Source organism: Lutjanus erythropterus, chromosome 24 (assembly GCF_056507025.1).
Source record: "Lutjanus erythropterus isolate fLutEry1 chromosome 24, fLutEry1.hap2, whole genome shotgun sequence".
In the NCBI taxonomy this organism is placed as follows: domain Eukaryota; kingdom Metazoa; phylum Chordata; class Actinopteri; order Lutjaniformes; family Lutjanidae; genus Lutjanus; species Lutjanus erythropterus.
In genome coordinates, this window is record NC_139340.1 from 1090038 (window position 1) to 1113160 (window position 23123).

General features: G+C 38.6%; 1 protein-coding gene across 1 annotated transcript; it reads left to right on the forward strand.

The window, feature by feature from the left end:
* Positions 1 to 283: 283 nt before the first annotated feature.
* Positions 284 to 22451, forward strand: plcd4a (phospholipase C, delta 4a). Its single transcript, XM_084713546.1, has 16 exons — positions 284 to 401; positions 4655 to 4705; positions 5085 to 5243; positions 5386 to 5614; positions 6968 to 7097; positions 7269 to 7500; positions 7675 to 7876; positions 8658 to 8802; positions 10235 to 10387; positions 13499 to 13666; positions 18460 to 18616; positions 19619 to 19735; positions 19999 to 20177; positions 20263 to 20395; positions 20495 to 20644; positions 21812 to 22451. The coding sequence occupies exons 2-16, from the start codon at positions 4681 to 4683 to the stop codon at positions 21901 to 21903; spliced, it is 2271 nt and encodes a 756-aa protein (XP_084569672.1). The 5' UTR covers positions 284 to 401; positions 4655 to 4680; the 3' UTR covers positions 21904 to 22451.
* Positions 22452 to 23123: the final 672 nt, after the last annotated feature.

Below are 23123 nucleotides of genomic sequence, written 5' to 3' on the forward strand. Positions count from 1 at the left end.
CTGGGCCTGTTTTTCTCCTACTGAAGCCTTTTCTGCCTCAGCAGCTCAAGTTGTACGCAGGTTCTCATTGTGTTCAGGCTTAACCTTCACTCCTCTCCTTATCCAAGGAATCTAATGAAGCCACAACTGTCAGAACAGTTAAAATGCTAAACAGGGACAAACAGGTGATCAAGCAGCGGGGCAAAACAGATCCTGAGGGACAGAAGAGTGTGAAGGGAGGAAGAGGAGGAGAAAGAGGAGGAGCAGGGGGAGCATCACACTAGGTTGACTCCGGCTTTCATCACTGCAGCGTGGCATGCAGAGAGGCAGCAGCAGCAGCTCCCGGGGCCATATGATCTGATACAGCTCTGCAAACATCCCACAGCGCCGAGGACCAGGACTCAGGGATGATCCTGCAACAGGTCAGATTCACCTTTAGATAAATAATGCTGCTTTTTCTTCCTTTGGCTCATTTTGCTTCACTTACAACAAAGCTGTGAAGGAGGTTCGTGTTGCAAAACAGGAAAACAATATGACACTTCCATGTGCTTGCTCTAATAGTTGGACCTGAAATATGTGTGGATGTTGGACAAGATTAAAAATAGAGATCACTGGAATATTGAGGACAACTTTGCTGTCAAAATATGCAGAGATGAAAATGTTGTCTGATTAGATATTTCCTACATAACATACGTTGAAGATTGTTGGCTGCTTTTCTGTCTGGTCCTAGTCTCCTAACAAAGCAGATATCACATGTAATGAGCAAGAAAAGAGAAATACAGCAGCTGAACTGTTGTCCCTCTAGAAATAAGGAGCACACTTTATTTTACATTACACTAATAAGATGCAACAAGCCAGACCTCAGACAAAAACTTCTCCATTTGAAAACGGAGTAAAGGCCAAGTCTCAAGTAGCAGATATGTAACGTGTCCCTAATTTCCCTCTAATAAAGTCTAAATAATAAATAATACATTTTAGTTTACAGTACAGTTCTAACATGTCCATCATTACAATAAAGTCTAATAAGGGTATAATGCTGTCTAATAAAGAACACATTTGTAGTTTCTGTTTAATTTAACACAGCTGATGTATTTGTTATTTGTTATTAGTGTGCTGTAAAATAAAGACTGAAATGAGTGAATATTCCAATTCAAAACCTCCTCAACTTTCTGATTGATTTTATATTGTATTTTTCGTGTACTTGATCTGGGGTTTATTCAATTTAAAACTTGCTTACTTTCGTCTATTTAATATTTCAATGTTTTGGGAAGATATATGCTATCTGTAACATGGCTATATGGAAAATAAAACAAGCCAACAACAACATGGCCAAAACCTAGAGAACACCTAAGTTTATCTATATAAATAATATCATAATTGCTGTACTTTTGTGAATTTGCATCAAATGTCCACTCACAGTTGTAGTCGAGGAGAAGGAAAAGACATTCAGTTTCATAATGATCCAGTGGAACTTGGTTCTAAGGGTGATAGTGCCTTTGAAAGTTTTATACTGGATGATGATAAAAATCTAATTTTTACATCTCCATTTACTCTGGAATAGTGACATGGATTAAGTGGTGGATTCATTTAACTCGCTGCTTCTCCAGAGAGAACAGAAATACACATATAAGACTTAAAATGTACAAATTAACTATGAGTTTCAACTTTAAAAAGTTAGCATCTGGGCAGCCTTAAAATTACAATCGATCTGAAAAGATTAAAAAGAAATACACTTTCCTAATCAAATAAACTTAATATTAATTCAATTAAAAAAAAAATGTTCAAAAAGGACATTCAGTGAAATCAAACAACAACAACAACAAATAACTAAGTAAGAACTCATGTTTGTCAGCAAGTGTTTTGACAATACTAAAAATTAAGTTTAATTAGCTTGAATAAATAAAACTTTTATATTTACATAAAGTAAATGAGAAAATATTCGTTGATTCCAAAAAAAACCTTTTTTTTAGACATTCCTGATTCATTTTGGGTATGTTATTTTTTGGCATTTTATAGGGCTTGGGTGATCAGGTCATTGTCTTTGGTGTATTTTATTATTATAATGGTTTGCAGTGGTGTATGTATTGTGTTTGTCCGCTCTATTAACTATGATCGGAGTTAGTGACCCATTGGAGGCTTACCTCCTAAATAGCAGAAAAATATTTTGCTAAAATAACATTGTTTACAACTCAAATTCTGAATTTTGTTAATGAAATAAATAACAACTGTTCTGAGCAGGAGTTGGATGGGCACAGTTAGCTGAGGTCATTCATAAGTGAAAGGAATGCACCGACCATGACATGACAGGGATTTGGGGAGATTAGTTGGCTTAGCGAGCTCGACACAGAGACAGAACAAAAAGTGCAGGACAGCACAGACAGAATGCAGTGAAAACAGAGCGGAGCAGCAAAAGAGCGTCCAGAGCAGCTTTGCAAGCCGCCTGGTGACATCATACACATGCACGGAAATGAAGGCTCAATTATAAGCTGTTATAACGCTATATGGAGCAGACATCTAATGCAGCTAGACCCAGAGAACAAGTTCTTGTGAGGTCTTTGGTTAGGGAAGTGATTCTATGCAAACTGATTTAATTAGAGTTCCTCTATTACTGCCTGGGAACTTCTCTAATTCCTAAATGGTTGTTTGTAACAGCATGAGGATATGTTGATCAGCATAGAACTATCCCAGCATCATATCAACATTTGCTATAATAAGCCTTTAATTAAGGCATCATAACAGCAGCAAAAGGTCCTGTTAGAGCTTGCACAGTTTGCTATAAGCTGAATGTACCCATATGGAAAAGATAGAGATACTTTTTTACTAAATGTTTATATAATTTATGTGAAACTTAGTAATATATGACAAACCAGATACAAGGCCCTCGGAAACACACGTTATATGTAACTTCTAGAATTTGTGAACTTTAAAGCGCCATATGACAATAAATCCATGCAGTTTTCTCAGTATATATGTATAATATGAGTAACAACTAATGAAAACAAAATCTTGCAAGTAGAGCAAGAGAGATATATCATTAAGCCTATATTATCTGCCCAGTATTGGCCTGTTATAGCTATATGAGTCTATATCAGTATCTGCATATGTTGGCATCGGTTTATGAATATTGTATGCATATTTGATCATTTTTCTTACCAGTATTTTGCTGTATAAACCCAACACTTTTATTTTTGCTCCTATTTTTCATGAGTTGAAGTAACAGCTGTTCTGTGCACAGAGAGGATTTATTTCATTATGTCAAATTTTGTTCACAGATGTGTGTCTGTTTTTGAGAATACTGTGAATATCCACAAATATACTGACATCTCAGTGTTTTTACTATCTAATATTGCTATCAGCATCAGCCCCAAAATTTCAGTATCAGTCAGGCCTTACTTGCAAGTACTGTATTAAAACCTCTAAGACATGTAAGATGGCACATATGAAACATGTAATGTCATTTCATACTGTGCAATACTTCACGCAGGTGAAATTTTAATTTCAAAGTGCAATATTCAGTACTTCAGTCAGGTGTTTTATCATTCAGTTTGCAATATCAGTATTTCACTCAGGTGAATTTTAATTTCAATGTGCAATAATTAGGTGTATTATTATCACTCTATGTGCAATATGAATATTCCTGCTGTGCAATAATATAAATTCAACTGCTGAGTCTCCTTATATTATATATACTGTTCTTCTTTTTAGATTTCCCCTATTTAAATTGTTCCCATTTGGTATTTTTTATATTTCCTCTTGCTTATATTTTATTTATTTTACATATTTTTTATATATATGCTTCTTTAAATTGTTGCCATCTACTTTTCTCCTGTAATTGTGGGACTAATAAAGGAATATGTGTTAACTACAGACATGTAGCTCCACAGTTGCTCATCTAGTAGAACATGCACCATGTATCAGATCCTTACTGCAGTGAGCTGGGTTTGATTTACCTTTGCTCTCCCCTCTTTAGTTATAAACAACAGGCATAAAGGTTACTTCATTCATATTCAATGCTTATAATTATTAGTGGCCACTGTCATGAGTAATTCACAGTATGATACATACAAGTTTTAGGCCTATAAAACAAACATTTACTACCAGAGGCAATAACAAAGTCTTATAAGTTGTTTTCTATTTGTTTTCCATATGGCTATGAAAGTATCTTGTCTAAATAAGGAATTAATAATTTAAATGTATTTATTAATATTACTTACTATATAAGACTCTTGAATGGTTATTCCTAATGTTACAGTAAAAAGTTAATAATGCTCAGTAGCAGGAAGGTTTTAATATGGCATTCAGCTGCCATCAGAGAACCAGAGAGGTGTATTCCTTAAGCCTAAAAGATCACTCTGAATCTTTATAAAATCATTTATTATTATTAAGTGAATCTGTTGTCTCATGTTTTGGTACCAATTGAAAAAAAATAAAAAGATGGCAAACGAAATTAAGTGTTGGTAATCAAATCCTGCAAAAAACAAGGGCATATGTGCCCATAAAATCTAGCAACAGACTTACAAAATCAAAAATTTGAGTTTTGAGGTTATCTTAAACACAATTAATAATTGGTTTTGCTGATGGAATCACCATAATGTCCAAATGTCTTTGACTTGAACATATGAAAGCACAGTAACTTTTTTAAACATTCTGTTTCCTGTTCTGTTCTTTTATTTAGATGGCAGAAAAGTGAGACAACAACGAATGGCTTCCACAGAGAGTGGCCGCCGTAAGTCTCTTTTTACATATTGTGGTATGAATGTGATATACTTTTCAAAATATTAAACTGAGTAAAATACATGGAAATGTTCTACTGGTTCACTAAACTGATATGGAAAAGATAATTGATATATTAATTAATTTAATATCAGAGTGAAACTGGCCAGTTCACTGAAATTTTAAATCAAGACACCAAGGTATACAAAAGCTACAAGTTGAGATACAGGCTTACTAATTATAGTGTCTCACAAATCTAAGACCCAGAAAGCTGCCTAGGTAAAGTAGACATCTTATTTCATATTACCCACATATGAGAACTTTTGTGTCAAAGTATATGATATTATTTAGTATATTTTTCATCGATCATAACTCTGTCCTTCTCTTTGCAGGCATCCGGGGGGATGACAACCTCCAGTCCATGTTGGTGGGGACAGTAATGAGGAAGATCAAGTCTCGTACCTGGAAGAAACAGCGCTATTTCAAACTGCAGGATGACTGCATGACCATCTGGTACAAGTCCAAGAAGGCTGGCAATGCCCACTCCACATGTAAGGACACATTTCACTGATGTGATGGACCTCTCTGGTCAGACCCTGAGCCCAACATGACAGCTATGATAACTCAAATGTAGATACTGATGACAAAAGAAAACAGTGGTGGATAAATTCCTGTGTTGGTCTTTGTGTCCAGTTTCAGTGAGTGATGTGGAGGCAATACGAGAGGGCCACCAGTCCGAGGTGCTGCTCAGCATTGCCGATGAGTTCCCAGCTGACCGATGCTTCACGCTGGTCTTCCGTGGTCGCAGGGGCAACCTGGACTTGGTGGCCGAGTCGGCTGAAGAAGCGCAATCCTGGATCAGAGGCATGAGGAAGCTGATTGAGAACCTAGAGAACATGGGAGAGCGAGAAAAACTAGACCAGTATCTTTCACTCAGTGTTTTTTTTTTAGTAATATGCCATCAATACCCAAACCAACTCTACTGAAGGCATGTCCACTGATTGTTTTCCTACTTTTGGTTGGAGTTGTGCTCATTAGCAAAACGATACACCATACAAAGAGACTAAAGCCAATCAAGTAGTCGATAATGGCCACCTGCCCATTTATAAATTGATACGTCCTTATAGTGGCTACAAGTTGCAATCTGACCTGATAGAGGCACTACAGAAAACATAAAGAGGTCACCAAAAACAACAGGATTCATCTTCTGGGGTTCATGTATATCCACAGTAAATTTCATAGAAATCTGTTGCTGACTCAGTTTCTCACTTTTCAATATCTTGTGCCATAACCCGAAAGTCTGACCCAAGGCTTTTATTCAGCTGCCCAGAATGAAGAATTCATTCAATGTGGACCAAAAAATGTCCAAAGCAAATTCTAAGGAAATCAATCTGTTATTTGTAAAGATGCCTTACCAGCGACAAAAAAGGTTGGTCAAGGGTAAACTTTGACTTCTCCATGGTAATAGAAAATACAAATTCACCCAGCCAATGGTAATCACTCTTAGCCCATAATGATCCATAATAGATTTCAAAGCAGTCCGGTCAAAAGTGGTCAAATATCTTGTACTTGAGCAAGCGTATGACTGACATTCAGATTACTCAGAAAAAAAATCTGTATTTCACAGAAATCCATGGCAGGTTCAGTGGAAATCCTCATAGTTTCTTGTGCCAAAATTCTTAGTCTGACCCAAGGGTTTTATTCAGTTGTCCAGAATGATGAATTCAGTCTATGGGGACCATAAATGTTCACAGCTAATTCCATGGAAAACCGTCCACTATCTTATCAAGGACAAAAACCTTGGTCAAAGGTAAACTTTGACTTATCCATGGTACTACAGAATACAAATTCACCAAGCCACTGTGAATCACTCTCAATCCATGAAGATCCAGTACTACATTTCAAGCAAACTGGTCATAAGTAGTCAAATATATTGGTCTTGATCAAGCACTGGACTAATTACTCACTTAAATCAGTAAATTTGTATTTCAGAGAAATATGTGGCACATTCAGTGGAAATCCAGCCAGTTTTCAATATCTTGTGCAACCACTGGACTGATGCAACCTTCTTGCCAAATGATCCTTATACACATTGAAATTGAACAGTTTGAGAAGTGGATAAGTATCTAGTGCTTACTGTCAAGTATATTATGCTGTGTACCTCATCAGTCAGCTTGTCAGTCTTCATTAAGTAGCCCTTTCAAAGCTTTCAGATACACAGCCAGGTGTTTCATCCACTATTGAATGTGTCACTTTCCTTAAATGGCCTACCCAGATGGATTGGTGACTGGTTCAAGAAGGCAGACAAGAACAACGATGGCAGGATGAACTTCAAGGAAGTGCGAGATTTACTGAAGATGATGAATGTGGACATGAATGAGCACCACGCCCATCGCCTCTTCACAGTGAGAGTCTAAATACATAAACTTTGGTCCTTCTTGTGATTCATGCATTGAGCATAGAGTGTTTCATTTTCAGATAATTTTCCTGAGACCAGCTTGTCGTCACTGTAAGACCTCTTGGGTTTTGATACATATATCCACAGAACTACAGCATGTTACCTTCTCTTCTCTCAGATGGCTGATAAGTCCCAGTCTGGTACATTAGAAGACGACGAGTTTGTGCTCTTCTACAAGATGCTGACCCAACGGGAGGATGTACTGAAGGTTTTCCAGGAGTACTCAGCTGATGGACAGAAGTTATCCCAGAGTGACTTGGAGGACTTCCTGAGGGAGGAGCAGCTGGAGAGGGGTGACATCCAGCAACATGCCAAGAAGCTCATTGAGCGCTATGAGCCCTCTGACACAGGTAAGTGGACAGTAAAGAATATACTTTATCTTGTATTATTCTATAAAACTGTCGGAAAATTAAGATTATTGTGAAGTCCTACATATCTTGCCTTAGTATTGGATAATGTATTATTAAAGGCTGGATTCCAGCACTATGTGAGAAGGTTCTGACACCATCCTGCTGTGTTTCCAGCCAAGCTGCTGAATGCCATGACATTTGATGGCTTCTTGATGTACCTTGGCTCAGCTGAAGGCTCCATCTTCAACCCACAGCGGCGAGGCTTCTTCCAGGACATGAGCCAGCCTCTGTGCCATTACTTTATCTCCTCCTCCCACAACACCTACCTGATGGAGGACCAGCTCAGAGGACAGAGCAGTGTGGAAGGGTACATCAGGTACTGCTGCTGGGCTCATCTTCTAAACTTAATTTATTTTGATCACGTGGTTCTGCTGGAAATGTCCCAGAGATGTTCAGTCGATCAAAATATATTAACTGCCCACTAACAGCGAAATGGGTCACAGCAAAATTAATTTACACATCTTTGTGTGCAATTTGTGCTGGAGGACTTGTGTAGTTGGCACAATTTGATGACTGCTGAGACCAGTAACAATGAATATGTGTAGGGTGGTGCTGAAATCTCATAATTTAACATATTGTGCTATTTGTTTAACAGGCTATGAAGTACTATTGTGGGGGCCTCCTGTGTAACTTCTTATACAAAATGGGGATTGATGGGGTATATGACTTGGCTTGGTAGAAAATCAGTCAGAACATTTTGTTGCTTTAATCACTGTGATCCTATCCAAATCCACTTCCAAAACAATTCATAGATTTAAGGGTTTCCCTTAGCGGAAATCCCCTAATGTGCTCTTTACTATGCTTCATTGAGCCTCGCGGGGTAATGAGATTTACTGTGACGTTGCTCTGAATTAATCTCCCCTCATTCATTGGTTTTTACAAAATTCATTAATGAAATGAAGTGGAATTCCTGATGTCAAATTCTTCTTAAGTGATTAATTATATTTAATGAAATGTATTAATGGAAAAGTCAGTCTGATAATGCACTGACAAAATAAATTAACTTATGGGCTGTGTATGTATGTTTAACCCTCCTGTGACCCTGAATAAAAAACAATAATGAAAGAATGAAGACTGACTTTGTCTTTGCTGCTCAGGGCTCTGAGTCGTGGCTGCCGGTGTGTGGAAGTGGACTGCTGGGATGGTGCGAACGGAGAACCCATTGTCTATCATGGCCACACTTTCACCTCCAAGATACTCTTCAAGGATGTGGTCAACGCAGTGGGCAACTACGCCTTCAAGGTAGCATGACCTGTCTGGTTCTTTCACTTTAATTACTGCCAGTACAGGAGTGAATGTGAACTTTATGTTTGATCCAAAAATAATAAAGCACCACCCACATAGTCTGGAGCTTAATATTAGTCATTAGTTTTGTCCATAGCTTGAAACTAGGAACATTAGAACATATGTTAGTGGCCAACATTTCAACCCAACCATGAATTGGTTGTGTCTTTTTTTTAATCAGTTCTTTTTAATTGATTCTTGCCAGAGCAAAACATCTACTCCTACTCCTACTCCTAAGCTTTGTTCAATACACAGAGTTTCTGTAGTTGTTTATTGAGTAAGGTGAGTTTTTGGCAGAGTTGTAGACTAGAATCATATGACTTGGCCTTGAGTCAGAGTCATAAACTTGAAAAGAGACTTAAAGTTTCGGGAAATGAAACGAAGAAGGAAGAACCAATATTAGGTTACTAAGCTCCAGTTGTGAAAATAATACCAAAGATTTCATATGTCTACAAAAACTATGTGGTGGTAAAAAAATGAATTGTGGTATGCAAAATGTTCAGGTTGAAAATTACAGACAGAAATGCAAATACTTCCAACTTCGTGAACCATTTGTAGATGCACCAAGAACAGTTCAAGGCTCTGTTGTTCAAATGGCGTTACCTTTTGGTAAAGAGCGTATTATGACTTGTCTAGGACTCAAAATTCAAAGTTTAGGACTTTGATCTTGACTTGGAACTTGCTTGTCTTGACTTGGGACATAAGTGCAAAGTCTTGAAACATACTCGTGAATTGCAAAACAATGACTTTGACCCACCTCTGGTTTCTGATGCACCTGCCCTTCAAGTTTATTAAGTATTTGGCCACGTTATTATTCTTTGCTGGATTGTACAGTAATATTTGGAACACTATTTTTACACTACTTTTTACAATGCACGTTACACACTTGCAGCTCAGTTGGAAAGATGATCACATTGGTCTGAATGTGTTTTTTCAAGTAGACAATCATGTTTTGTAATCCCCTCATGCTGCCATTGCAACTGTTTTTGCTTTCATTGTCTTGTAAAGCTCTATCAACAAATCGCTCAGCATCTCATTGCAAATTTATAAGCGGGAGTACAACTGTGCAATGATATCCAAGACATAATCTGAAAGCCTTATAAAGTGAGCAAGCCAGGGATCTGCCACATAGTGCCAGCCTCATGCCAAAGTGAACAGCTGCCAGGTTCACGTGCATGTCAGAGCCTCTGTGTATTAGCATGTGTCTGCGACTGAATATTGTGCCCTTATGACCCCTTGTCCATCTATCTGCTGGTCTTTCAGCCAGCCAAGCACAACCCACAGGTATATGGCAACAGGCGTATTAGCTTTCCCCTATGATAATGCTCTCCAGTGTTAAATTACGAACTCACTCCCTCCCTCGCTTCGCTTCCTCCTCTCCCCCATCCAGGTATCGGAATATCCAGTCATCCTGTCCATTGAGAACCACTGCAGTGTTGAGCAACAGAGAGTCATGGCCCAACACCTCAACCACATCCTTGGTGACAAGCTGCTGAAAAGCACACTGGATGGCAAGGCCCCCATTGGGCTGCCGTCTCCTGAGGTGAGCAGTGCAGTTGTCCTAACCCTACATGTGCTCTATGGTTAGGATTAACGGATCCCAACAAACCAAATCTGGCTATGTTTGACAATACTGAAATTTTGATATAATGTCTAGCTAGCTTAAAGAGAAAAACTCTATTCTGCCCCTTAGTTTATAACATCTCTATGACTTCCACTGGCTGCACCCAGTTATAACCAGTTTCCCAGCCTTTGTTGTAGCTGTATTTCCATTTATTTGTGTTAGGCTACATCGTATCAATCTGCATAGTTTGTGACTATGCCGTGCAATTTTCCCACTGGGTATAGTGTTGGCAACAAAGATGGTGACAGGTTACTTGCCCCACATGGACCATAACAGCCTTCCCTGTTTTCTTCACACCTATTGGATAAAAGTCAGACTTTAGAAAGCCAGTCAGAGCCATTCAAAATGTAGGACATCATTTCAGTATGTGGAACGCAGGACAAGGGATAAAAAATGCTGTACAGTCCCACATAAAATAGGTACTCACTGGCTTTATAGTAAAAAGGTTAGTGAGGTTAGTAAGGCTCTATACTTTCTCTCTGTGGACCTAAATCTACATAAATCCTTTTTAAAGCTGTGTTTAGACAGGCAGTGACTGCATGAAAAAGGCAGCCTGCTCATTATTTCAAGGAGAACACTGGCACAGCAGCGGTGTCATGTGACAAAAAGATGTAATGCTGGGTGTATATATTTTCTTTTCTTGTCTCACCACCAGTATGTGAAACAACATGCCCTCACCATTATATTTTGGTGCTTTGCAGGGCAGATATCGTTTCCAACACTACAAGGCAATGTTGAGGTGCACTGTAACACTTGTGCCTGTTTTTCATGGAAGCGCATCATTGCAAGTTGATGTGTGTAACTGTTTCATGATAAGCCAGAAAAATAGATTTTCTCACACTTGCATTTGTAGCGTTCTGACTATTGTACCTTGAGACCCCTTCTTCTGTCTTTATGATGTGTCCAGTGTGTTCTGGCTCATATGGGACCAAGCTTTGTCACATGGCTGCTGTGTGTTGCAGTTTAGGTCTTGGAAGCACCTACACACCCACAGTACACCTACACATTCACACTTTGCAGTGTGAGCCAGGACAGACAATCACTGATTTATGTCTTCCTCACTCTGTTACTGGTTTTTGTATTTACCTAGCAAGAACTGTAAAACCTGTCTATGTACAGAGCCTTTTAAAGGTCAATTAATTTCTGTGCTGTGTTATTTAGAACAAAGAACAAAGGAAACGCTTTGCAAGGCAGGTGCGTTGGAGAGAGTAGACCAAAAGTTGCAAAAGGACTCCTGCACACTGTCTAACTTGCAATATATAATTTATTTGCGACGTTTTGGTACTTGGCACTGTTTGCCTGATTAAGGCCTGGTACCAAAATGCTGCAAATAAATTATATATTGCAAGTTAGACAGTGTGCGGGAGTCCTTTTGCAACTTTTTGTGCTGTGTTCTTGTAACTCATCATTTTTGAGTTATAAATCAGATTTTGTGTTTAACAAAATGTTAACTTGTAACCTAGCTAAATATACTATTGTCCAACAAATATTGGCCTGTTGTCAACATGTTAACACCAAGTTAATAGAGGGTAGTAGTTAAATGTAGCACTCCTCAATATGTGCATATCTTACTGGCTTAACAGCTAACTTGGCAAAATTTGTTTTGCTGAATAAGCCAACTAAGCAGACTTCTATATCAGCAAATAAAGGCAAAATGTGTTTAGCTTAATAAGCTAACTAAGTTGAGTCCTGTAAAGCAAATTCTCTAAATTCAGAGTTTTGATTATATACCTTTCTTTTACATGGTAATACTTTAAGTTACAGTAATGCTCCAGATACGTACCACAATGGACTGCCTCACCTTCTATTCCTCTTGTCACTCAAAAGCAAAGCTAGCAAGAAATAGTGCCACCATGTTAATTTTAGCAGCTTGATCAATTGAAACCATATCCTTGTCAAGGTGATACTCAAATGAGTTGTCAAATAATACAACATAGTTCTTGGACCAGTGATAGGCAACTTGTGTTGTATCATAGGTAAGCAATCTACTTTCAGTGACATTAAGAACAAGTTAGAGTTAGCTTAGGTGTAACCAAGGGTAAATCCATTGACAAGTGGCCTCATTTTCTCATAGCCTTACATAAAATCTGACATTTTGCAACCAGTAGAGTCATCTCCTGCGATTAGAAAGAATGCAGGTTTAAAGCATTTCCACACTGGCTTCACTTTTCAGACCTGAAAGCTCTGTTGGTGATGTCACTGAATGTAGATAGTCACCAGGTCTTGTATTTAGATAAAATCATTGGATGACAAAACATCATTCAGTCCAATGTTTTTTCTGTGACAAAATCTACAGTAAAATGTTTGCATCCCTAGTGCGACAGTGGTGCTAACAATGGTCAGCTTCTGCTTGGTTTGGCAGCCCAATCCCTCACAGTGGCCCAGAGGACACCTTCACTTTCTCCCCAAAGCCTGTCAGTGCCTCCTGGGCCATATGATCTGTTTCTACATGCAACACTGGCAACATGAATTATTCAACACCACAATATTTTTCCCCTCCTAGAATGTTGAAGAATATGAGAATTTTTCCATGGTTTCCCCTATCAAATAGTCCGTTAGCCACTTTGTCTGGCTGATTTAAGAGTTTTATCAACTCCCACATCTACCATCTGACCATTATTTCCAACATGAGTTATTTGAAAATGAAACTGGATATAAAGTATGACCCTTGGGTTTTGTTTGACCTCTGTGGTGGAAAATCTGAAAATAAAGACAGACACAATGACCAAAATTGTCTATGTGGTGTTTTAAGACTTTGCAAAGGATCAGGACACACAATACAGTACTCTCACACACAGAGAGAGTGTAAAAGTAGCTAATAACAAGTCATTTTATAGGGTCAAGAGGAGGAGGTGGTAGAGTCAAGACATACTTTATGTGCTTGTCTGAATGATATACTTGTGTTATCAGACACTGGCCTCCCAAAGGAGAACTATGTGTGCTCAAGGACAGGTAACCAATTAGTTCCTGTTAGACATTTGATTTGATTTGAGTTCAACATATAATTTTCCCACTACACCTTCTTGTCAGGATCTTAAAGGAAAGATTCTGCTGAAGGCGAAGAAAATTGGCGGTCTGGAGGACAGTTTCAATGGGATGGTGGAAGACTCTCTGACCGGAGAGGTCAGCGATGAAGACGAGGTGACTGAAATCGATGAAGATAACCTCCATCGCGAGAGCGTCCGTCGCAGGATGAAGGTAGGTCAGACTTTTTAACACACAGGGCTCACCTCTTTGACTCAGACAGCCCATTTCACACAGTCTGATGAGCCAGCCTGATATAGAATCAGGATCCAGTATTTTAGTCATTTTTAGATTGCTGATGCAACGCTGAAGCAAATCAGGAAGTGGATTTCAATGTATGAATGGAACACTTACTAGATTAAACTGAGTAATCCAAAATAAAGGCACTCCTTTTGATTAAATGGATCTTGTTAATTACAGTTGGTAGTTAGTACAGATGTCCAAGAAAGGTTGAATTGAAGGCAACTAGACTTGGCTGCAGATCCTTGTAAACATTTCGTCTCTTATTCAAGGGTCTTTTACAGTTTTTATTATTTAACTGATGCAACCTCTGTGGGGTTGTTATTAAAGTCATTGATACCACTTGTTTCATGAAAGCTCCTGGCTGTTTTAATGACAGTTTGTTCAACATGTCTGTGAAGTTTATAAATCATCCAGGTCATGGTATCTCTAGAAACTATACAAAGGCACCTGGACTTGCTTGCAGAAAAAGCCTTCAGTTCTGAACTGAAAAAGCCTTTCAGATAAGAGGCGAAACATCTTCAAGAACCTCAAGCAAGCCCAGTTGCCTTCGTATAGCTCCTAGAGATACGAGTTCTCAACTGAGGAAGCCTTTGGGATGAGAGGTGAAACGTCTTCAAGAACCTCAAGCAAGTCTGGCTGCCTTTGTTTATCTACCAGAGACAGTGGTTAAGAGTTGTTGAAGTTACCTGAGGCATAAAATGGCAACCATGTGAATGGTTGTTGAGTCTCCCAGGAAGAGAGGAAAAGATAGCATTATCATCAACAACCATCTACAGGAACTACAACCAAGTCCAGTTGCCCTCAATTCAACCTCAGTTCAACAAATATCCATGGACTGGGTGATTGAGGACCTTCACAGAAACCTACTAGATGTCTAGATGTCCTTTCTGCTGTGCTTTTGGGATTATTTACCAAATTCTTAAGACTATCAACAACTGTGGGATGGAATGAAAGGTTGCCTGTTTATATCTCAAAGCATTCTGAAACAATTAAATTACAGAAATCTAACAACTTTCACCTCCCTCAAAACCAATTCCAAGGTTCCACTGTGGGAGGCAATGAACCCTCTATCACTCTACAATGGCTTTTTGGTGTCATCATGTAAAGGCCTATGGTTATACTGGGTGGTTCATAGTGTGAATGTATATATCTGCATGAATGAGGAGCAATATATTGAAGAACAGAGACTGGATGACTGGATAAATTAAGAGGATAAACTCGGTCAGGTTCTTTTAACTTTCATGCTCAAGCTTTTCCTGGAATACACAAACTCTTTTTGTTCTACTGCTTTTCTGTAACAGCACATTACGATACAACCATCTACCATACTTTTCTTTTTTTGTAACATACAGAATGCATTTAAAGATACACTTCCTCACTTTGTTTTACAACACAGTTGGTGCAACATATCAAGCAACATATTTTTCTCCTCGTGTGTGTTGGTTGTCACAGTGTGATTGAGTATTGGCTTGTCGTCAGCCACTCAGGTCATGTCCAGAAATCTGGTTGCCTTTTTAACCAGCGGAAAAGGATTGCATAAACTTCTGTCATCCCTCATGAAAAATACAAAGGATTGAAGGGCAGGGAGCAGACACTGGGTGTTAGATAAGGTGATCTGTTTACACTGTGATAGCAGGCAGGGACAGGGAGGAAAGCGAGAATGAGGCTTCACCACTGTGCCACCACTCGTGACATTGGTGTCCTCTACCCCAGTCATCCAGATCTGAAATGAACTTAATGGAACTTTAAAAACAGCTCTAGATAAAAAAACATATATCTGTAAAAGTATTTCAGCTCTTGAGCTCAAAGATATACACATCAACTCTTAGATAACTAAAGAAAGCACACATCTACTAATGTGAATGTCAAATGTAGGGGTAGACAAGACAGATACAGAGAAACGATGGAAAAGAGGATCTCATGGTTGCCTTCTTCCGATCTGTCATGTCAAACCAGGCCAAGCCATGCCAGGCTAGGACAAAGGCTGTCCCACAAGGTGAAGGTTGTACAGTCTCCTCTAAAATGGGATACCAGATACTCTGAACAGCACTAATTGCAGTCAGTAATCACCTCTGGTGGTAAATACTCAAATGTTGAGTCTCTAAGCAGGGCTGCAATGTAGTATCCAGTTAGTATCAGGTGTGGCCTTTTTGGTTACATACATACTATAATACTCACTGATAATTATCATAAGAGGCAACAAATATTTCATTGAATAATTCAATTTACAGTTTACAATAATAGCACAGCCATTATATAAAAAATAATAAAATTGATAAGGAATTTGTAATAATTCAATCTAGCAGTTTGATGCTGCAGTTTTCAAAAAATGCACATTAAAAAGCTAATTTAGAAATACTTTGTCCATGCAACTGAAACAAGATATTGAACTAATGAAAAAATAACTAAAATAAAACTAATAAAAGATATTTAAAAACCACTTAAAAATCTATTTTGAGATTATTTTGAGGCTTTCTTTTCACTTATCATCCTTTCAGTAGTATTTGTGTTGCCTTGTTTTGATGCTCTGCTCATATACATTTGTTTGGATATAACAAGACATTTCATTGGCTGTGCCCTCAGAACTGTGAAAATTAACGTCATACAAACAGAATCAGAATTTGAGATTCTGTGGCTTCCTGTTGAAATGACTGACACAAGCTCATAAAGGTTGGTGCAACTGTGGAATAGTTCAGTACTTCTACTTTTATTTGTCCCTGCACTGATAGCGCCATGAATTGCGAATCACTTACAAACACTATGTGCATGTCAAGGTCCGATTCACAAAAGATATCGCACTAATGATATTACAGAACAAACATGCCCATAAAGTTGTGCATCTAAGTGCAATTTGTCCTTGTTTTGTTCATGGTAATTCTTGTTCTTGCGATGTACTGTAGAAAGTCATAGAACCTGGGTTAAGCCACATTTGAGTCAGATAATGTTAAATATACAGTTGAAGAATTCTTCCACGTATTAAGATGTTTGGTTTGAAAGAGAACTTTTTCTAATTCTATCAACTCTATTTGCACTCTCACTTATCTTCTGTGAATTTTTTATTGCACATGAGGCTGAACTTACACTGCTGTCTGCTGCACTGTTAAGGTGTTTGCAGTCTACACACTGCAAAGTTCAGTTTGAAACTGCTTTCAGAGTTGTGAATGGATGAAGTTCTGCACAGGGCCACAAAATCTCTTGTTCCATCTATGACCCGGCGTAAACTTTTTACATCTGTGATTGTCATGCAAGTTACCATCTTAACTAAGCAAATTTAGAGGATAAGTTTGATCTTGAATGGGCATCTACGTCCAGTGCAGCAAACTAAGTGTGTAAAAGAATCATTGGGCACTTAGAGTCATGTTTATTGATAAGCATTTGAGAAGCATGAAACGCCACACTGGGACTCCTGTCAACACGGTCGTCAGAGGTGAGGTCAGCGTCGAGTTTGGCAGTGATGTGAGCTTGCAGGTGCCTCTGCTGATGGTTTAGGTGTCTGAAGAGATAGCGGTCTTGCTGTCTGGTAGACAGGGGAGGGGAGGCTGACGCTTGGAAGCCTGGGTAGTCCAGCCAGATCAGCTTTCATGTGGAAGCAGGCAGGCGTGCATGCAGGTGCTCAGCAGGGTTCACCGTAAAACCCGCCATACCTCTGATCTCTCCAGTCATGGAAGCAACCCTGGCAGCTCACCTGCTTTTGCTTGGCACTGTGGTCGAGGATCACTTACACAATTCAAAAGGGGGTTGTCTCAAGGTTTCGATATGCTCGGCGCTTCCATCCATGACAGGATTCCTTTGTATCACAAGGGTTTACCCTATCATGTGGTAGTGATGGAGATAACAGCCAGCTCACTTTAGCGCAGTCACTTCATGGGTCGACCTCAATGAGCCTCATGTAACTTCAATGTGTTAATGGCTCAAAGTGGTTTGAATGCCTCTTTGGGTCATTAGGTTTGCACTTAGCAGAACTAAGGAAGCTTTCTGGATAAGTAATAAAGCATGTTCAAGTCCAACACAGATCAAGCTAATTGCCTTTGACTTAGTATTCATAGAGATCCTGAAGAAGCCCTTTATTTGAGAAATGAAACATTTTCATGCATCTAAAACAAAGTCCAGCTGCCCTCAATTCAACCTGTATTAGATAACTATGGCGTGGTATCCTCATTTGCCTTTGAATCATTGCACACATCCCAGTTTTGTTGACCTCAAATAGGTCTAGAGTTGTATTTATTAACTTATTGTATTAACAGCTTATTCCACAGTTGGAAAATTAACAATCAAGGGCTTTGTACAACGACTGAGAATGATGAAGTTATCTTCCTGTACCAGAGCTAGATAGGTTAGCGACAGGAAAATGGCCACAAAAGTTCTTCCATGGCACTTGCTATGTCCCTTTTCACCTCCCAAACACTCCTTTGTCCGTACAAGCCCTTTGAAGGACCTTTCTCCTTGTTGTTCCACACCTGTCCATCCAATACGTTATCACTACCATTTGTGGTGTACTCGTCTGTTCAGGACTATAATAGAGCCATTAGGCAGATATTACAACGAGAGTTGTGGCATATATCAGTGGGGAGTGGAAAACAACCTTCATAGTCTGAACAGTAGAAGCTTTAATAAACTTACAATGTCTCTGCAAAGGTTGTTGGTTGGTTACTTCTACAACCTACCCCCTATATTAACCCATGCATTTATCAGCATTTTCATCCTTTGTCTACTTATTTCCACAGAGGTCAAAGCAGCGTCTTTCCAAGGAGTTGTCGGACTGTGTGGTTTACTGCAAAAGTGTCCACTTCAGTAGCTTCAAACACTCCCGCATCCATTCCAAGTTCTATGAGGTTGCCTCTTTCACAGAGTCCAAGGCCCGCAAACACCTGAGAGAGGCTGGTGAGTCTGGTCTCATCATTCCTCTCAGAATGGCTTATGATATATAATATATAGGGGTATAATGATCCACTCATGCATGCGATGCATCAGATTTTAATGTGTAAGATACGAGCCTGCTGCTGCGCTCACACAAAACAAGCGCTCCCTCCTCCCTCTCCTGTGTCTCCTCTTCATTTCCTCAAAAGAGACGGCGCTGAAAACAGCAACAGAAGTGACATTGTACTGCATCAGACCATCAAACTTTCAAAACACGCAAGTGTAGAGTAAGTTTGGGTTTTATAAGAAAGATGAGAAACACTGCCGCAAATCGTTTATGCAAAATATGTCTGACAGCAGAGAACAGAGTAACCCTCATGTACTAATCAAAACCACAGGTCTCTTCATATGAAACAGAGCAGCACATCCTGTTACCGCAAAAATATTTTAAACATTTAAAGTTTGTTCACAGATTCCGATTTAGGCTACAGGATCTCATTTACACAAAACTAAGATGTTAACACCACTGTAATGTCTCCCTCTCTCTGTCTCTACTGTTACTATATTTAGTAAAACTATCAGGATTTCTTTTTGCAACTAATAGCACTCTACAAATGTAGCTTTAATTGAATCAAAATGTAAAGATTCACTCATTGCATTGTCTTGTATTGCATCATGTCATATCATATCGTGACAGAGCTGAATTGTATCGAACCGAATTGTTGGCCATTTAAAAATTTCTAAGATATATCGTATCGTTGAACATGTATCGAGATACATATTGAATTGGTCTAAGTCAGTGAGAAACACACCTTTAATAATATAAATAGCAAGGTTTAACCAAAACAATTTTTTTTGATATTTTATATTTAGGATTTTAGTTCTATCAACAGATATTTTGTTTCAGTTTTCACTAGCTTCGAATTTAAAATAAAGCAAGTCATGCTTTATTTTATATCATCAGGGGTTTCAGTCACACCCAATTTGTCAACTTTAACCACATTTCTAATATTATCTCCTTTTCAGGGGCTGAGTTTGTGCACCATAACTCGCGGCAGCTGACCAGGGTTTATCCCAGTGGCTTCCGAACTGACTCCTCCAATTTCAATCCTCAGGACATGTGGAATGCCGGGTGCCAAATCGGTGATTGCAACTGGAAGACAGACTTGACTTTATCTCAAGCAGGCCCTCAGACTTCCTTTCTTTAATTAAGTTGCACTTCTGTCATATTATTTTCACTATTAAGTTTGCATAAAGATGTCTTGTTTCTTATTAGCATTTGTACTGTAGCTTTTAGGCATTTCTTTAAAACTGATGCATTTCCATTCTCTAAAAGTGCCTGATTATAATATGTTGTAAATCTAATTTTAAAAAAAATAATATTGCTTCTTTTCCTTTTCATTCAGTTGCGTTGAATTTCCAGACTGCTGGGGAGGGGATGGATTTGAACGACGGACTGTTCAGTCAGAATGGTAGCTGTGGCTACGTCCTAAAGCCCAGTTTTATGCAAGAGTCAGAGAAAAGATTTGACCCTGAGACACCCCAAAAACGAGACAGCTACCAACCTGTTGTTCTCACCATACAGGTACAGCACGACAACATGTATTCTGACAGTTTACTTGCTATTTCAATCATACATCTATTGAGGACACTGTGTTTCTGTGTTGAAGGTGATCAGTGGTCAGCAGCTGCCCAAAGTCAACATCAAAGAGGATTCTATAGTGGATCCTCTGGTCAGAGTGGAGATCCATGGTGTTCCTATGGATCAGGCCAAGCAGGAGACCAGATACATCGAAAACAATGGTACAGGACATGCTGATTTGGCTTGGTTCCACTCAGAATTAGGACTTGTCTCTTGGCATTGTGAGTGCTGACACTGAAATGATTGCGTCTTCTCTGTAGGGTTCAACCCTGTGTGGTATGACACTCTGCGCTTCACCATCCACGCTCCAGAGCTGGCCATGGTGCGCTTTGTAGTGGAAGACTATGACAAGACATCCAAAAATGACTTTGTGGGACAGTATACACTCCCTCTCAGTTGCATGCAGCAAGGTAAAGTTGAAAAATGGAGTAAGTTACATCTTAGAACTTCTTCAAGCTAATTTTGTCCTGCTATATACAACCTGTTCTTCCCCAAGGTGGGGTGGATGGATGGATCAGACGAACACAGGACTTTAAGTCAGGTGACAGGGTTTGTGTCCTGTGTGGAAATAAAAGTCGATGAGAAGGGCATCCTTGAAAGGCCCAGTTGTTCGCATGCAAGGATGTGGCAGTATTCACCACTTTGTGGAAAACTGTGTGGCCAAATAGTCCAACTCTTTAGGAAAAACATTTCTCAGCACACAACTGCAAGAAATTTATTTCACCATCTACAATCCATAATATCATGAAAAGAGTTAGAGAATCTGGAAAAATCTCTCCACATAATGTGACTGCTTGTGACCTTTGACCTCACAGGCATTAAAAAACATTAAAAACCAATATGATTGTATAAGAGTTTATTACTAAATGCGCTTAGGAACACTGCAGTAAATACAGCTTGTCTACAAATACAAATTAAGACTCTACCAGGCAAGCCACAGCCTATATACACAACATCCAAATATGCTGCAAACTTCTCTGGGTCTGAGCTCATCTGAGACGGACTGATGAAAAGTGGCTGAAAGGAGTTGGCTGTGGTCTGACGAATCCACATTTCAGATTGTTTATGGAAATCCTGCACTTTGTATCCTCTGGGCTAAAGAGGAAAAGGACCATCCATACTGTTAACCCACTGTATAGGGTTGTGTTAGTGGCGCGTTATGAAGTGCCAAATATGGCAACCCTGGACTGTTGAGCAAAGTAAGTTGTATATCAAGCAAGAATGGGAAAGAATTTCACATTAAAAGCAAACAAACCTACTTGAACTCTGATAGAAAACAGAAAATAACAATAATATAATATTGCAGCCAAATCCAGTACAATTGAAGTGAATGTGTGAAAGTGTCTTTCTCACTCTTAATACTATGTCCAGTGACTTCCAAAACTCTGCTAAGAAGTCACTCTAGTATCACAAGCTAGCATCTCATACTTTATAGTTTTAGAGCAACAAATGATATATCTTTAGTATTTTTTTTAAATTCATGTCATGAATAAATATATGTCAGATTTCATTTACCTTGTATAAATAAGTCAAGGACCTGCTGTCCTAATCCCTCTGGTTTTGCTTTGTGTTCTCAGGTTATCGTCACATTCACTTATTGTCCAAAGATGGAACCAGTATTCCTCCCTCCTCCTTATTTGTGCACATCAGGATCACAGACCTGGAATAAACCATTGGTATTAGAAAGGACATCCTCAGCACATACTATTAATGATAAGAGTAGAATCCTTCTTTCCTATAGAAAATACTTAGAGTTCCTAAAATTGTATTTAATATTATTATTTGATGTGAATAAATACTATGCCAAATGTTTAGTGGGTCATAGGCAGCAGATGTATATTAGATATGCATGTTATTGTTTAATTCACTATAGTGTGTTAATTTGTTCCTGTGATTGACTTGAATTTTGCTGCTCATATTTGGTGTACTGCATCTGTAGCACAAATTTGTTTCAGCTGAAATATTGTCTTTGTAGAGAAGAACGTGCCACCAATATGTTTAGATCAGGACGTGTATTTTCTGTCAGTATTTTCTTTTAACAAACAGCACTTCATGGACACTGTCACTTTGGTCAACATGGAAAACTCACTTTTCTTCCTGCGGCACAGATAACACAACGTTTGGAACGGGGTGGGGGACATTAATAAATTTGAAATTGGATTTCTATTCTATATTCTGAATTTATAAATTAATTTCTAAAAAGTTGTTTAAATTAAGTTTAAAATATATAACAAAATTCAGGTCCGAATTATGGTGATACAAAACATTTCAAATACAATAGAAATATGTTTCACTATCTCATATTTACTCTTGGAAACTCATCACAACCAAAGCTTTTCTAGTGCCCACTGCACAGCTGCAGTGGAACAACTGGAGGTCAAAGGTCAGGGCATTGTGACACCTCCGTGTTCCCAGTCAGATCATCGAGGCTTCTCTCTGACTTTTTTCCATCAACACAAGATTCTTCCCCATGTAATTCTTTTATAAAAGGCAAATGTGATTGTAGTTACGCTCTCTTGATTTGCTTGAATAGCATGATATATGTTATGAGGCTCAAGCTAAAGACTGAAAAGCTGAAACCAGAATTTAGTACTCATTTATTTTTGTGGTATGTACATATTATCCATTTGTGTAAATGTGTTTTGATATGTCTATTTTTGTATACATGCAAACATTCATATGTACTGTACAGTATGGCACATTGTAGTATTTAAATCACTATTTGCTTGTTTTTTTTATTGTAGAAGATCTCATATTCATTTGCCACATCTACTTGCAAATAAATATGATTTTCACTTAATGATGGAACTATTTTACCTTCATTATCACTGAGATTACTGCTCTTCTTATTGAGCTGTATTGGGCAAGAGATCACATGGCCTAAATGAG

Excerpts from the sequence above, each read along its gene's own strand:
- plcd4a (XM_084713546.1), top strand. The coding sequence starts at position 4,681 with ATGGCTTCCACAGAGAGTGGCCGCC. Across the intron at positions 4,706-5,084 it reads TTCCACAGAGAGTGGCCGCC|GCATCCGGGGGGATGACAAC; the intron begins GTAAGTCTCTTT and ends TTCTCTTTGCAG. Across the intron at positions 7,501-7,674 it reads CTATGAGCCCTCTGACACAG|CCAAGCTGCTGAATGCCATG; the intron begins GTAAGTGGACAG and ends CTGTGTTTCCAG.